The 15,388-nt window shown below is 44.7% G+C and overlaps 1 protein-coding gene across 2 annotated transcripts in view; it reads right to left on the reverse strand.

The window, feature by feature from the left end:
- Positions 1-4,018: 4,018 nt before the first annotated feature.
- Positions 4,019-15,388, reverse strand: part of SMARCC1 (SWI/SNF related, matrix associated, actin dependent regulator of chromatin subfamily c member 1) — a 166,999-nt gene continuing 155,629 nt past the window's right edge. For both annotated transcript variants that reach the window (XM_084988231.1, XM_021068731.2), the window contains 2 exons: positions 8,768-8,944; positions 4,019-6,440 (listed from right to left, as the gene is read on the reverse strand). In XM_084988231.1, the coding sequence (XP_084844357.1) occupies positions 6,331-6,440; positions 8,768-8,944 (287 nt within the window). In that variant the 3' untranslated portion in view covers positions 4,019-6,330. The remainder of the gene's footprint in view (positions 6,441-8,767; positions 8,945-15,388) is intronic.

Here is a 15,388-nt window from a genome sequence, read left to right on the forward strand (position 1 = left end):
AAAAAGGTCTGGATGGGGGTCCTCTTCCCATCCCTCTGCTAAACTTACACCTACTCCAGTTTGTTTCTCATTTTGATATATTTTATTAAATGTTTATATCTATTTTATCACTTTTTGCTTTTTAGGGCCGCACTGGCGGCATATGGAGGTTCCCAGACTAGGGGTCGAATTGGAGCTAAAGCTCCCGGCCTATGCCATAGCAATGTCAGATCCTTAACCCAGTGAGTGAGGCCGGGGATCAAACCCACAACCTCATGGTTCCTATCGGATTCATTTCTGTTGCGCCACAACGGGAACTCCTAAATTCATCACCTTAAATTCAATTTCTGAATTAAGTAAAACAAGCATAGGTATAAAATATGAAGTATCACCTTCCTCAATGAACTTTTCTCCTTCCCTGGGGACAGATTCTATTACCACTTTCTTCATTTGGGGATTTTAAATCAACTGTTGCCATTGAGTTTCATCTGTTACTTCCTGGCAGCTCTCACCAGAAGTTTCAGAACTGAGCATAGCACACCTGGTTAGGCAATACCTCCACAAGCAGAAGCTCATCGAGGCAATGGAGTGTGACTGCAGGAGTCAGATTCAGCATTAGATTTGTGTGACCTTGGGAGAGTCAGTATCCTGTGTCATATATGTGTAAATGGTAACCACAGAGTGTTAAATGAATGTGTTATTTTTTTCCTGGGTACTAGGGCTGGGTAGGCTCAAGAAGAGGAGACAGAGGATATAGGAACTGGAGAAAGAAAAGGACATTGACCTCTATCTGGAGCTTATGCTTACGTCCCTACATTCAAATCTCCTGCATGTGGGCATCAGTGATGCTTTGACGCAATGGCTTCTGCATGCCTCTGAAGTTCCCACTGGGTTTGGCAGTACCAAGGAAGGCATCAGGCCCACTACATGGCTGCAGCCTGCCACCGTTTGCAGAGAAAGCCCCTGGGAAAGCCAGGGGACTGCTGTAGCAGGGTATAGCTGCTCCTGTTGCCGTGGCTGGGGGGATACTTTACAGTCTCAACAGGAAAGTAGCACAGTTCTTGGGTTTAAGTCCTCAGTAGTAACCATTAACAGTTTTCTGAGTTTTTAGTTTTCCTAGTGCTCTAATCTGTCTTATTCTTCACAACCACACTATTAATATATTACTGGTCATTTTACACACTGCAAATGGAAACTGAGATTGTGCTAATGAAGTAGTAAGGGTAGGACTTGAACTAAGATCTTAATTTCAAATTCTTTCATTTTAATATGGAGCTTTTCACTTTTTTTTTTAGGGCTGCACCTGTGGCATATGGCATTTCCAAGGCTAGGGGTTGAATCAGAGATGCAGCTGCAGGCCAATACCACAGCCACAACAACACAGGATCCAAGCCGTCTCTGCAACCTACACCACAGCTCATGGCAATGCCAGATCCTTAACCCACTGAGCAAGGCCAGGGATTGAACCCACAACCTCACAGTTCCTAGTGGGATTTGTTTCCGCTGCGCCACAACAGGAACTCCAATACTACACATTCTCTTAACAGGGTACAAAATAGCATTAAGTCCAGACTCAAGTCCTGTATCAGTGACAAAGGGACATCTAGCATGGCCTTTTTTCTGCCAATGTGCTGGGCAGACACCTGGTTCTGAGCTGCAGGGTAATCAGCTCTGTGATGTTTCTGGTGATAGGCTGCTAGGAATGGTCCTTTCTGCACCATTGCTAGGAAGAAGGGAAGAGCCAAGGGGCAGGGGGCTGAGTTCTTTGTGGGGACCACTATCTCCTCACTATAGGAAACTGGATTCTCAACTTGCACAAGTGCTCTAATCTGAAAAAAAAGACATTACAATCTGGAGGTGGTCTCTCTTTGGGGAGTAGGTCTGCTGTATAATTGGAAAAGTCCTTGAATTTCCTTACCTCAAAGCCAAGTTAGCTGGGAGAAAGCCACACAGCATATCCGACAGCCTCAGATGTGGAGCAACCAGGCTTGTCTGCAGAAGTTCTGCTGCCTCAGGAGGTAACCTCGCTAAATGCTTCCTGGGAACCTTGAAGCTACTGCAGAGTATGCAGACTGGAATAAGGAATGCCACAGTGAATTTGGATGGCCATGAGAAATTCATCAGTGTCAGGGCCAAACCCACCAAAAGAAACCAGAGCCCTGTTTCCTAAGCCCTTTTGGGACAATCTGACAGTGAGGGAATCTTAGGTTGGAGGCTACAGAGGAATGAGAGTGGGAGGTGTCTTCCTTTGTGTCAACTGTTTGACAGTGATGGTCACTATACATATTAAGGTGTGGTGATTTTGCTCACATCTACAAAGGCTATACTTATGTGTGGGTGGTGGTCTAAGTGGTGGCCAGAAAGCAATTACCTGGCTGCTCCTCATGAGTTTGGAAGGGCCTGGAAAGGCCACTGTTGCAGAAAGGAATAAAGACAGCTCCAGTTTGCAGGGCAGGCCAGGAGCAAGAAGACAGGGGACCAGACAATGCTCTCTTCAGCTGGGGTACCATGAGAGTTTTCTTCATTAGCACTTGCCACAATATACATTATTTTAGCTCTGGTATCCCCCGTTCTACAAACATATAAGCAGTGAGGAGTGCAGGGACACTCAGTCATAATTATGATTTCACTGCATCCAAGTTCTTTCTAAGTGCCTGGAACACAGTAGGCTCTCAAAATATTGATTAGACTGATGGGCTCATAGAATGAACTGTTACAACCGCAGAGATCTTGCTCTACCATCAACCATCTTAACCATTAGTTCTCAAAGGGTGGTCCCATGACTAGCTGCATTGGGATTTCCTGGGAATCTGTTTGAAAGGAAAAATTTCAGAGCTCACCCCAGAGCAGCTGAATCAGAAGCTCTGAGGGTAGAGCTACAAACTTGCAAGTGATCCCAATCTGCAATGAAGTTGCTATTTTATTTTGTGTGTTTTTTTAGGGCCACACCTGTGTCCTTTGGAAACTCCCAGGCCAGGGGTCAAACTGGAGCTGCAGCTGAGGCCTACATCACAGCCACAGCAAAGCCAGACCTGAGCTGCATCTGCCACCCACAGCAGTTCATGGCAACACTGGATCCTTACCCACTGAGTGAAGCCAGGAATCAAACTCCCATCCTCATGGATACTAGCTGAGTTAGTTACCACTGAGCCACGACAGGACCCCATTTTGTTTGTTTGCTGGTCGTGCTTATGACATGTCAAAGTTATTGGGCCAGGGATTGAACCTGAGTTGCTACAGTGACAACGCTGGATTCTTAACCTGCTGCGCCACAAAGGAACTCTGGAAAACTTTTAAATCACATTTGTAGGACTTATTCCACAGGGAGGATCCGAGGAACCTGTGGAAAACTGGTTAATTGTATATGTCTTGGGATGCTCTAAAAATAATTCACACTTAAGTTTTTAACCAGTCTTTGGTTAGCGTGGATCAAGGATTAACTTTCTTCATCACCATGAAAGAAGTGTAGGAATCCTGTGAGGTCCATCTGACTCTAACACTCTTTATGACACGGTAGAGTTGAACAGGCCAGAAAGCAAAGCACAATCAGCTGACACTTCCATGAAGAGCAAAGTGTTCACCTCCTGGCAGACACAGAATCTGCTTCTTTGCTTCACTGCGTTCATAAGCATCTTGAAAGCACTGGGTTCTATTTTCTGCACAGGGCCTGCAGCTGTGGGTGCTCAAAGGCTGTCCATTAACAGAATCACCTGTCCTCATCGCCTGCATCTAGCTCGGGGCTGTCTAAACTGCAACCTTACAAATATTCTCTAGTGCACCAAACCAAACTATTCCTCTCTTGGAGATGCCAGGATGTTGGCCATCCTTCCTGGAGAAATGATTTCACTCTGACCATGGAAATCAACAGTGGGCAAGGCACATGCAACCATACCTAGGTGAGAAGGTGGTTAGTCAGGAAACCCAGAGCCACTGGGCTTTAACTGACCACTGGGCTTTTAATGGACATTAAAAGACCAGGTGCGGTTCCTCATAGACAGATGAAGAATCTGGTATATGAATGCAGAGAATAGGACTAGAATCCAGAAATGATGGTCCATTTATTCACTGAAAGGAGGGAGATTAGGTCTTCTTAATTTCCTCCAATCTTCCCAAACTCCCTCCCTTCACTTTTCCAAAATAACACAGTGAAACATATTTGTACAAAAACCACATATTATTCCCCCCTGCACAAAATCAGGTGGCTGTATTACAGGAATGAAACCAGATCAAATAACATGAAAAGAAAGTCACCACTTATACCGAAACATAACAGTATTAAGAATTCAGGTATTTTGTAGAATTATTACTAGCATAGTAAAAATACTTCCACCTGGATCTTTTAAATTTGAAAGTGATCACATTAAAGACCTGAGGTTACAACAGACCACAGTATGAACCAGAATTCCATTTTCCTTCAAAGACCTCAGTGGAAAAGGTAAGTATTTGGAATGAGTTTCCTTTGGGAAAGAATGGTGGGAAAATAGGGGAAACCCTGGCCATTGTCGAAAGGCACTGGGGTCTTTGTGGAGTCAAAAGCATTGGAATTAAACTCCAGTAGGAACAAGCTCATTTCCACTCCAATAGTCCAGAATAAACACACAAAAGGAACAAGGGCTCCTTGGTTCCAGTCCTCTGATGGTGACCAGGGCCACCTGGTTAGAGGTAACACCTGAGGGTTTGAAAGGCAAATCTTAATTGTGGTTTAATTTTATTTTTCTTTCTGATATCAAGGAAAAAAGTTATGTTTTAAAACACCTCCCCATACCTTCACATATGTAAAGCTATATAGAATACATAGAAAAGATATCCAAAAGATGTTTCACTTTGCATTGTAAATGAAACTGCCACTTGAGAATGTAAAGAGGCCAGGTGCTTCTGAAATCAAGCTCTACCAAAAACACCCCTTCCCCACCCATGGAAGGATAGAGGGGAGGGAAGGAGGACAAGAAAAGAAAACCAAGAACCCTCAAGTCACTCATCAGCAGGGGCAGAAATGGGCTCATATTAAGGCATTTTTGTGGCTCCTCCACTGGAATGGCATTCTACTCTCCCGGCCTGAGCACCCCACCCTGAAAGCATGATGCTCTGATTGCCAAGTGAGTTCCTTGGTACCCACAGCATCTCCTTGACAACCCTATGATAGAGGGAATGTGAGATCTCAGACAGGGAAGGGAGAGGGTATGAGGCTGCTGATCCTGTCCCACTTTTCCAATCCACCCCAAACCTAAAGTACCGCTTCACTAAATCCCACTCACCCTGGCTACTGCAAGAGGTAGTTTGGGGACTTGTACCCCCAGCCATCCTAACCAAGTTCCATGAGCTAAAATGTTTATCAGTACTACCTACTTACTTATTATTTTTTCTTTTTAAAGGTTTTGTTTTTAAAGAGGAAGAAAAAAAGAATGCATACAAAGCAGTGAATAGGGGGCTGAGATTCACTGGGTGGCCACTTCCCTAGACTCCAAAACTTTCCTGGGTAGTCTAGGGAACTAAGCAATGCCTCCCCAAATCACAGCCCTCAAAGCTCACACTGCCCTCAGAAAAACAAAATACCCACCCCTAATCCGACAAACCATCTGCATAGAAAACCAGAACCAGTGGGCCTGGGGAAGGAGTGAACCTGTTCTAATACTTGTGCTCTCCTAAAGGGGGATGTTCCACCAGGAAGGCAGGCTGGAGGCTCTCACAGTCCTCACGAGGGATAAAAATCAGTGGGGTCCCTTTCCCCATCTCTTAATTTTGGTGCTTCCATGTGTGGTAAAAGTCTTGTGAAACTTCACCATCAGCACCATTCTTAGCTCAGATAAGCAGAAATAAGGTCACTTATAATGCCTTAAGGTTTGTCCCCTCTGGCTATCCCCTCTGCCCATCACCAATTTTTGGTTCCTATTAACTTAGGATATTCTCCTTTAAAGCAAAAAAAAAAAAAAAAAAAAAAAAAAAGTAAAAAGTAATGATTATAAAGCATTATCCATAGAGGCATAAGACAAAACAAAACAAACTGCAGCAGAGCAAAAATGGTACAGACGTAAGACTACTAATGTTAACAGGACCCGCGGATAAACTGTCAGCATACCCCACACCAGGACAGGGAGACGCTGGTTATTATTAGGATGACCAGGGTACACTGTCACCACAGACTTCCCCATGAGAGCTGGTGGAGGACCTAACACAAGAGGTGTCAGAACATGGAGCGGGGTAGCAAGAGAAATGAGGAGATATGGGATGCGTGCTTGGGGGCTTTGAGAAGAAAAATCCTGAAAGAAACCCAAGGAAGCTGAGGAACACAAATCCTGTTATCCCCACTCCAGCTGGTGGTGCTGAGCGTGGATGTTCCCTACATCATTCAGGCTAGGGTGCAGCTGAGGCCGGTGGGCCTGAAGCAGGAGGTGGAGGGACTCCATCTGCAGGTGGTGGCGGTGGCTGCTGCTGCTGCTGCTGCTGCTGAGGCGGAGGGGGATCTGTAAACACATCCAAGAGTGACTTGTCATTGCCAGAAATACAAGGGGCCTGGAGAAGAGCCATTCAAAGAAAGATGACATGAGGAGGAAGTTTCTTTAAGGCCTGTGTGGCACTGCTGCCACTGTGGTCTATGTGGGGCAGGGCCATCTGAACCTTAAGGTCACCGCTTGTGTTACTGCCCCTGGTCCAAGTAGTTGGGAAATGGGAGGTGTCTGAATCTGCTCCACTCTCCTTCAAGGCCCACCTCTTCCAAGAAACACTCCAGACCTTCTCAGAACTTAATTATATTTGGACTTTATTGTATTTTAACGGTTCTCTCTGCTAATTTTATTTCTTCAGTTAAATGATAAGCTCCTTCCTAAGTTCTGTGTTTTTGCTTTCCTCTCATAGCACCTTGTCTATCTGGGCACAAACAGATTATCAGAAACTTCTTTCTGATTAACTATCTCCACCAGGGCCAGAGAGCTTCATTTGAGGCAGCTGCTGACAAGGTGGACAAGTCCTGGGAGGCCCTGCAACTCCTGAACTTCAGTCCTTGGATTTTTGGCCACAACTAGGTCAGGTCCTGAAGGGAACAATTAGTATGAGTGTCTGGGGCTCTTCCCTATTTCAACTTTAGCAGCTTTAGTGTACAAAGGAACCCTGAGAGATAATTCAATCCAGGGTTTTTTAAACTTCTAGATTTTGCCAGAAATGACAACATATGGAATAAATAATTCAAGTGCAGACTTGCTTACTAATTTACCCAAACTTCCCTACTCTAGAAGGTTTCCATCAAACTGCTAAGGCTCCTCAGAGAATCCTGAAGCCCACCAATCTAACCTTGTGTCATCTTTCAGTGGAGAAAACGAAAGCCTGAACAGGAGAAGCAACTGGGCTGATGAGGCCTGTCCAGTGCCCTGGATTCAAGACAGTATCTCAGAATCCCAAAAACATTGATTTGTGGCAGGAAGCGGTGGGAAGCACCCAAAACCTTATACATTCTCAAGGGTGCTCAACTGAGGGCCCTTTAGGGTAGAATCCCACACACAAATCATAGGTTATCAGTAGGACATGATAGTGGCAAAGATCAACGACATTATCTCTGCAACAGGGATGGCAAATTGGTCAACTTTCCTGGTTGCCAGCACATTTGTATAGTGCCTGTAAGGCGACAGGCAAAGCTTTTCCTGCCAAGGGTACCCATTAGATACCCTGTGACCACTGCCTCAACAGAGATCATTTTTTCTATTGTGATCCTATATTCACCCAGCTCAACTGTAGTCTTTCTTCTGTGCACCTACTTTGTCCTCTCCCCTAGGGGTCCAGTGAGAAGATGTACCTTTGTTGACAGAAAATGCCTCCAGGCCCTGGGACGTCTCCCAGAGAACTATACAGTGCACGCCTGTCACTTCATAGCCTCAGGTAACTTTTGGCAAATCCTACACACCATAGTTCCTGTACGTCCACTTGTTCATTTCCTATATTCCCAACTAAAGCTTCTGGAAGCCAGGAATTCCTATGTGTCCTAGCTCTTTGTACTGTGAACAGGAGCTAACTCCTTGTCACATACATAACTTCTAATGGGCCTGAGATCACAGATGTGGTTGGGGTTCCTAGCCAGTATCGGCTGTATTTTTGGATCATTACTACTGGTCTACAGGAATAAAGGGCAAGCCAGACTCTGAAGCAATTCTCTGGAGGCCACAGTTGGCATAGAGCATGGGCTGCACGGCAGCAATGACCTGGCTTCACATACACTGGCACACTGGCATTGTTCAGCAGCATTGGTTCTTATCCACTGAGCCTGCTATGACCTCAAATTCCCTCTCAAAACAGCCCCCTGAATACTCCCTCCTCAGTCTAAGTGGCCACTACCAGTATCTCAGAGTGGCCACAAAAACTTATTTGTCACTCTTGTTCCAGTTCTATTTTTTTCTTTGCACCACTTTTAAACTTTATATCCATAAAAAGCTCCTGTAGGGAAAAAAACTACCAGTAGCTCTGTATGTCCACCAAGATTTAAATTAGACAGGCTGAAACAGGCATGGCTGAGGTGTGTCTCTGGCCTCCCCACAGACCTTGGTGTCAAAAGTGCATGCCACAAAGGCTATGGTGCCCAACTGAGTGGGAGCACTTTGCAGTCATCTCCTGGGTACCTGCCAATCAGTGCGTGAAGAACACTGAACAAAAACCAGTCTTTTGGAATCCACTGTCACAGGTCACAGTGTCCATAAACCTGTCAAACTCGAGAGAACAGAAGCCCACCTTCATTTACCCTCCCTGACAGACCCAGAAAGTAATGCACCTCACGCCCACCCCCGCCAGACCCCACCTTGCTACTCACACATGCCGTTAGGTGCAGTGAGGGGCACTCTCGGTCCCAAGATGTTTCCCGGGATTGGAGGCATACCAGGAGGGGCAGGGCCACCCCCAGGGGGGTGGATACTGGCTGCAACGGTTGGAATCATGCGGCCTGGCATGGGCTGCCCAGGCATCATAGAACCTGGGCCTGGTATCTGACCTGTGGAGGGATATTTACAGTACTAAGGTAAGTGTACCAGGAAGAAAGGAATCAACTCACTGCCTGAGACTGCTAATAAAGACAAATATCTAACACTTCAAAGGATCTGAAGTGCCAACAGAGCAATAGTCTGTACTAATCTCTTTGTTCAGTTTTTTTTTTTTTTTTTGTCTTCTTGCCATTTCTTGGGCCGCTCCCGCGGCAATATGGAGGTTCCCAGGCTAGGGGTCAAATCGGAGCTGTAGCCGCCAGCCTACACCAGAGCCACAGCAACATGAGATCCGAGCCGCATCTGCAACCTACACCACAGCTCACGGCAACGCCAGATCGTTAACCCACTGAGCAAGGGCAGGGATCGAACCCGCAACCTCATGGTTCCTAGTCGGATTCGTTAACCACTGCGCCACGAAAGGAAACTCCTGTTCAGCTTATAATTTAGTGGGGAGGTGGTGGACAGAGCATAAATGAGGCAGGTCTGTGGAAGGAATGACCACCCTAGACCCTGGTATAGGCAGCTAGCTGGAAGAAGCAATTACCAAAAAAGCATCCTAAAAGAAAGCATTCATTCTGTTTAGTTTGGGAAAATAATGGGTTGTCAAAATATCTTCCTGAGGACAGAGAATACCAAGCAATGACCACAGGGAATGGAGAGGACTTTAACAGTAAGTCAGTGCACAGTCCAAGGACTGGAGCAGTCTAGACTGGGATTCACACACAAGCTATGTGGGAAGATGTGCTGAAAGGTTACTGGCCGCTACTGTGAAATCACCATTAAAAAGAGATTTAAGAGTTCCCATCATGGCTCAGTGGTTAACAAACCTGACTAGTATCCATGAGGACGCAGGTTCGATCCCTGGCCTCACTCAGTGGGTTAAGTATCCAGTGTTGCTGCGAGCTGTGGTGTACGTCAAAGACACAGCTCAGATCTGGCATTACCGAGGCTGTGGCATATAGGCCAGTGGCTACAGCTCCGATTCGCCCCCTAGTCTGGGAACCTCCATATGTTACTGTGCGGCACTAGAAAGATAGATAGATAAATTAAAATAAAATAAAAAGGGCAAAAAAACAAAAAAATAAAATAAAATAGGATTCTAGGAGTTCCTGTCGTAGCTCAGAAGGTTAAGAACCCAACTAATATGCATGAGGATGCGGGTTCAATTTCTGGCCTTACTCAGTGGGCTAAGGATCCAGTGTTGCTGTGGCTGTGGTGTAGGCTGGCAGCTGCAGCTCTGACTTGACCCCTAGCCTAGAAACTTCCATATGACAAAGGTGTGGCCCTAAAAAAAGGGGAGGGGGGAATTCTAACTGGAATTCTCAAATCCTGTTCACACAAAACTCTCACAATGAAACTGGCCCTGGAAAACCACGGGGAGAGGTGAAGGGGATAGGAGGGCTGACACATGGGAGACTGATAAATCCTTCATCTCTTCCCACTGCTTTGAAATGAGTGATGAGAGATGCTAGACACAAAAACAGTAGAATACCTCCTGAGTTCAGTTTCACACTGAGTACTTAGAATGTTCAGCAAACCTTTTCTGTAAAGAGCCAGATAGTAAATATTTGGACTTTGCAGACTATATGGTCTCTGGCACAACTATTCAACTTTGCCACTGTAACATGAAAGCAGTCAGAGGAAATATAATAGGTGTGGCTGTGTCCCAATAAATCTTTACTTAGGAGCTCTGAAATGTGAATTTCACATAATTTTCATGTGCTTCTGAATTTTCCCCAACCATTTAAACCATAAAAACTATTCTTGGAGTTCCCTCATGGTTCAGATGGTCACTGCTGTGGCTCTGGTTACAGCTATGGCACAGGTTCGATTCCTAGAACTTCTGCATGCTGCGGATGCAGTCAAAGCAAAAGAAAACAAAACAAAACAAACCAAAAAAAAAAAACCCAAAAACCCATTCTTAGCCTGTGGCCCCTACAAAAACAGGAGATAGGAGTTCCCATCGTGGCTCAGTGGTTAACGAATCCGACTAGGAACCATGAGGTTGCGGGTTCGATCCCTGGCCTTGCTCAGTGGGTTAAGGATCCAGCATTGCCACGAGTTGTGGTGTAGGCTGCAGAAGCGGCTCGGATCCTGCGTTGCTGTGGCTCTGGCGTAGGCTGGTGGCTACAGCTCGGATTAGACCCCTAGCCTGGGAACCTCCATATGCCACGGGAACGGCTCAAGAAATGGCAAAAAGACAAACAACAAAAAAAACAGGAGATAGGCCAGATATGGTTGCAGTTAGCCAATCCTGCCTTAGATATGATGGTGTTCTTGAACTTATTGGTTTGGCTGCTAGGCTTAGTTTTAAAGAGTTACAAATGAAGGAGAATAATTTAATGAGTTTAACGGGGAGTTCCTATTGTGACTCAGTGGGTTAAAGACCTGGTATTGTTGTAGCTACGTCGTAGGCATCAGCAGCAGCTCCAATTCAACCCCTAGCCCAGGAACTTCCATATGCCGCAGGTGTGGCCCTAAAAAAAAAAAAAAAGAAGGAATAGTTAAATGGGCACAAACCAAGGTGAAGCTATGTATAGTAGGGCAAACTATACTCTCTACAGAATAAGGCGGGAGAACTTATGCATTTTTTTCCTTTACTTTTTCACTAGGGACTTTAGCATTTATGTAAGGTCAATTGTATAAAACTGAATAGACTTTTGGGCATCATATCGAGGCAGCTGGAAACAAGAATGCTTGAGGTTCAAGCTTGGGAAATTTGGGATATGGGACTACCAGACAGCTAACGAGCAATTAAAATATACAGAACAGTACTGGAGATAAGAAAAACACCAAGTGTCAAGTCTCACATCATCTATTTTCAGTGTCTGTTCCCTGACCCAGGACTCAAAGAGAGGAGCCTTACATTACAAGGTATCAATGAAGAGAAACCCTCTGGGACACAAGAGTCAGGAAGAGAGGTGGCTCATTGTCTTTGGGGGACTCTTTGTGCTATAGAATGCAATCAGGCAAAAGTGCAGCAGAAGAGCCTCAGAGGCCCAAATGCTGCAGGACAACTTGGTCAAACCGCCTCAGAGAAAGCAAGAGCCAGTGCTGGAGTGACACTACCACTATTCTTACACCAAGTGAGCATGTGGGTGCCTGTGCCACAAGCTAAGGCAGATACAGGCAGTGCTGGAGACTCTATCCACAGAGGGGATGACACAGACATAAAAGAAACAAAGGTCAGGTACAGTATTAGCCATACAAAGGGTAAAAACACATAAAAGGGTGGCAGGCAAATCAAGGGAAATTATGGATGAAGCAAGTAAAAGAAACCAATACCTTCCAGTTAATCAAGACCAACTTGTGAATGACTTGGGTTTTTGGATAATGTGTGAATAAAGTGAAGGAGGACAATTAGAAATAGGGTAAGAGCAGACTTTCCCAAGCACATAGCTTAGCCTGAGTTACATAATCGAAACATAGTATGAACATTGCTCCCGTTACTCACTTACATGTAATATGTTCATACTTGCCATTCCCTCTGAGATAACTCTATCAACTTACTATTGATCACCAGCATTTCACTGAGGAGTAACAAGCTCAAAAGTTTATATATGTATTTAAAACCTGCCCAGGTTACAAAGCCAAGTTGTCTGCACTTGGTTTTGCTGACATGAATCAAAGCAAATGGGGCCAGATGAATCCTGCACACAGAACAGGGTTGGGGATTCGGCCAGAAAGGCTACAGAGAACTGGGTAAGAAGGCTTTCGAGAAGGAGGAACATGGGCTTTATTTTCTGTGTGATGGAAAGCTACAAGAGATACACAATCTCAGCACAGAGCAGAAGAAAAGAGCTTTTACAGAGAAGTAGAGGTTGCATGAGGACAGGATGAGTACGTGAGAGTTGAGAACACCTTACAGTAGTCTTATTATTCTAAGAATCACGGCCAGTCCTCTGTAAAGCTGTTAAAGAGCCTCTTTGCTTTTTAGGAGGTACTCTCTCACCTCCCTTCCCACCACATATCACCTGCTGGGCTGTTACTCAGCACAGTGCTTTGTTTTCCCACTCTCTACTAATGATTCTCTAATGGTAATCCAGGTGGAGTAATAAGGAAGAGGAGATACTTTTGTTGTTGGAGGCAGGAGGCTTACTTTCAAGTCCAGACCTACAGATTTCCATCCTTGAGATGAAAAAACACTTTTAATAGACTTGCTGTGATGAACAGAAGTACTTGAACATGTAATATGGTCTGTGTCTATCAATGGGTACAGACTGCCTCCTTCTACCCAATTCAACCTGGAGGCCTTAAGCAAGTTAGGAAGAACATTTTGTAGTCCTTCTCAGGTCTCTCTAGAAAACTGACAGTAGAGCACTGAAGAAGAATGCCTTTACAAAAAGGCCAGACGAGGACCGAATAGGGAGAAAGAAAGAAGAGCACAGACCAGGTGTGTGCTCAGGTAAGGACCATATACACAACTGTTCAGTCCCACCCACTTCTCACATACAGCAGGATGACAGAGTTTTACACACTTTGATATCTAGAGCAAAGTGTGGGTGCCCAAACTCCTGGCTGACCAGTGGGTATCCCAGTCAGCAAGCCACCCAATACCATTCTCAACAGGCAAAGTACAGATGAACCAGAAGGGAAACTACACAGCATGATCTCACCTCCACTTCACCAGATGAGTGGGCTTGGGCAAGTCATTTAGGATGCCCCGAGCCTCAGTTTCCGGACATTATTATAAAGAGTAATGCTAAATAGCTGCACTACTCTCATTATCTGGCTTTCTGTATGAATCAGGGAAACTGTTACAGTGCCTCACTATGTCACTGGCTCGTCCAACAGCCTAATGAGAGGCAGAGCAAATATTCTAATTCCACAGAGATTAAACAGAACTCAGAAAAGTTAAGACAATTCTTCATGGCCACAGGACTTATATAAGAGGAATCAGATCCAAGCCAATTATCTTTCTACCACACTATTCTGTGCTCAAACAAGACAGTTTATGTGAAAGGTCTAAATATAACAGCCAATATTAAAAAAATTTAAAAAAAAAAGGAAACTAAGGTGTATACTTTAATTCCAAGTACCAAGTTTTCTTCATCACTATATCATAGTAATGAGATTGCTTTGCTTCCTGCAACAAATAATTTTATCAAATATACTTTCTAGCACCTTGTAATAGGTTGAAAAGTAGCCCCCAAACAAACATGCACATATCCTAATACGTGGGACCTGTAAATGTAACCATATTGGAAAAAGTGTCTTTGCAGATTTGATTAAGTTATGAATTTTGAGTTGGGGAGATCATCCTAGATTATCTTGGTGGGCCCTAAATCCAACAAGTCTTCTTACATGAGACACATGGAGAAGACATAGAGAATAGAAGGCAAGATTAAAGACGGAGCAAAGTGAGATGGAGCCACAAGCCAAGGAATGCTACCAGCCATCAGAAGCTGTAAGAGGCAAGGAAGACCCCCTCAAGAACCCTTGGAGGGAACATGACCTTGTTCTAGCAGGTCTAAGAACTGTAAGAGAATACATTTCTCTTGTTTTAAGTCATTACGTTTGTGAAAAGGGAAGATAAAGACTGAGTAGCTCACCCCAAATCATTAAGTGGATAAAGAGGGGAGCCCACCTCTGACCTGGCTACTCTGGCTCCAGCAGCGATGGTGCTTATAACCATAGTGCATCTAAGGATGAAGATCTTGTAAAAGGGGGACCATCCCTCCTCCAGTAGACCATGTGGTGCAAATACTGCTGCCACTAAGCAAAATGGGTCAGTTGTTCGATGTACATCTAGCTCCAGAAAACAACTGGCAAAAAGGGGAATCAGTGGAACATGGACAGAGATCCATAAGGTGACATCTACCCCAAACTCAATGGGACAAGCTTGCCAGCTCTCCTGTCAGGCCAAAAGTGCTGTTTCCAAAACTACCTGTTCAACCTATATGCTGAGAACTATAAAACTTTAATCAAAGAAATCAAAGAAGATGTAAAGAAATGGAAAGATATTCCATGTTCCTGGATTGGAAAAATCAATATTGTCAAAATGGCCATACTACCCAAAGCAATCTACAGATTCAACGCAATCCCTATCAAATTACCCATGACATTTTTCACAGAACTAGAACAAACAATCCAAACATTTATATGGAACAACAAAAGACCCAGAATCGCCAAAGCAACCCTGAGAAACAAAAACCAAGCAGGAGGCATCACTCTCCCAGACTTCAAGAAATACTACAAAGCCACAGTCATCAAAACAGTGTGGTACTGGTATCAAAACAGACAGACAGACCAATGGAACAGAATAGAGAATCCGGAAATAAACCCTGACACCTATGGTCAATTAATCTTTGACAAGGGAGGCAAGAACATCAAATGGGAAAAGGAAAGTCTATTCAGCAAGCATTGCTGGGGAACCTGGACAGCTGCAGGCAAAGCAATGAAACTAGAACACACCCTCACACCATGCACAAAAATAAACTCCAAATGGCTGA

The sequence above is a fragment of the Sus scrofa genome, chromosome 13 (genome assembly GCF_054392235.1).
Source record: "Sus scrofa isolate SSC_HxYL_T2T_F1_AM1 chromosome 13, Sscrofa_HxYL_maternal_Yorkshire_Landrace_v2.0, whole genome shotgun sequence".
NCBI lineage: Eukaryota > Metazoa > Chordata > Mammalia > Artiodactyla > Suidae > Sus > Sus scrofa.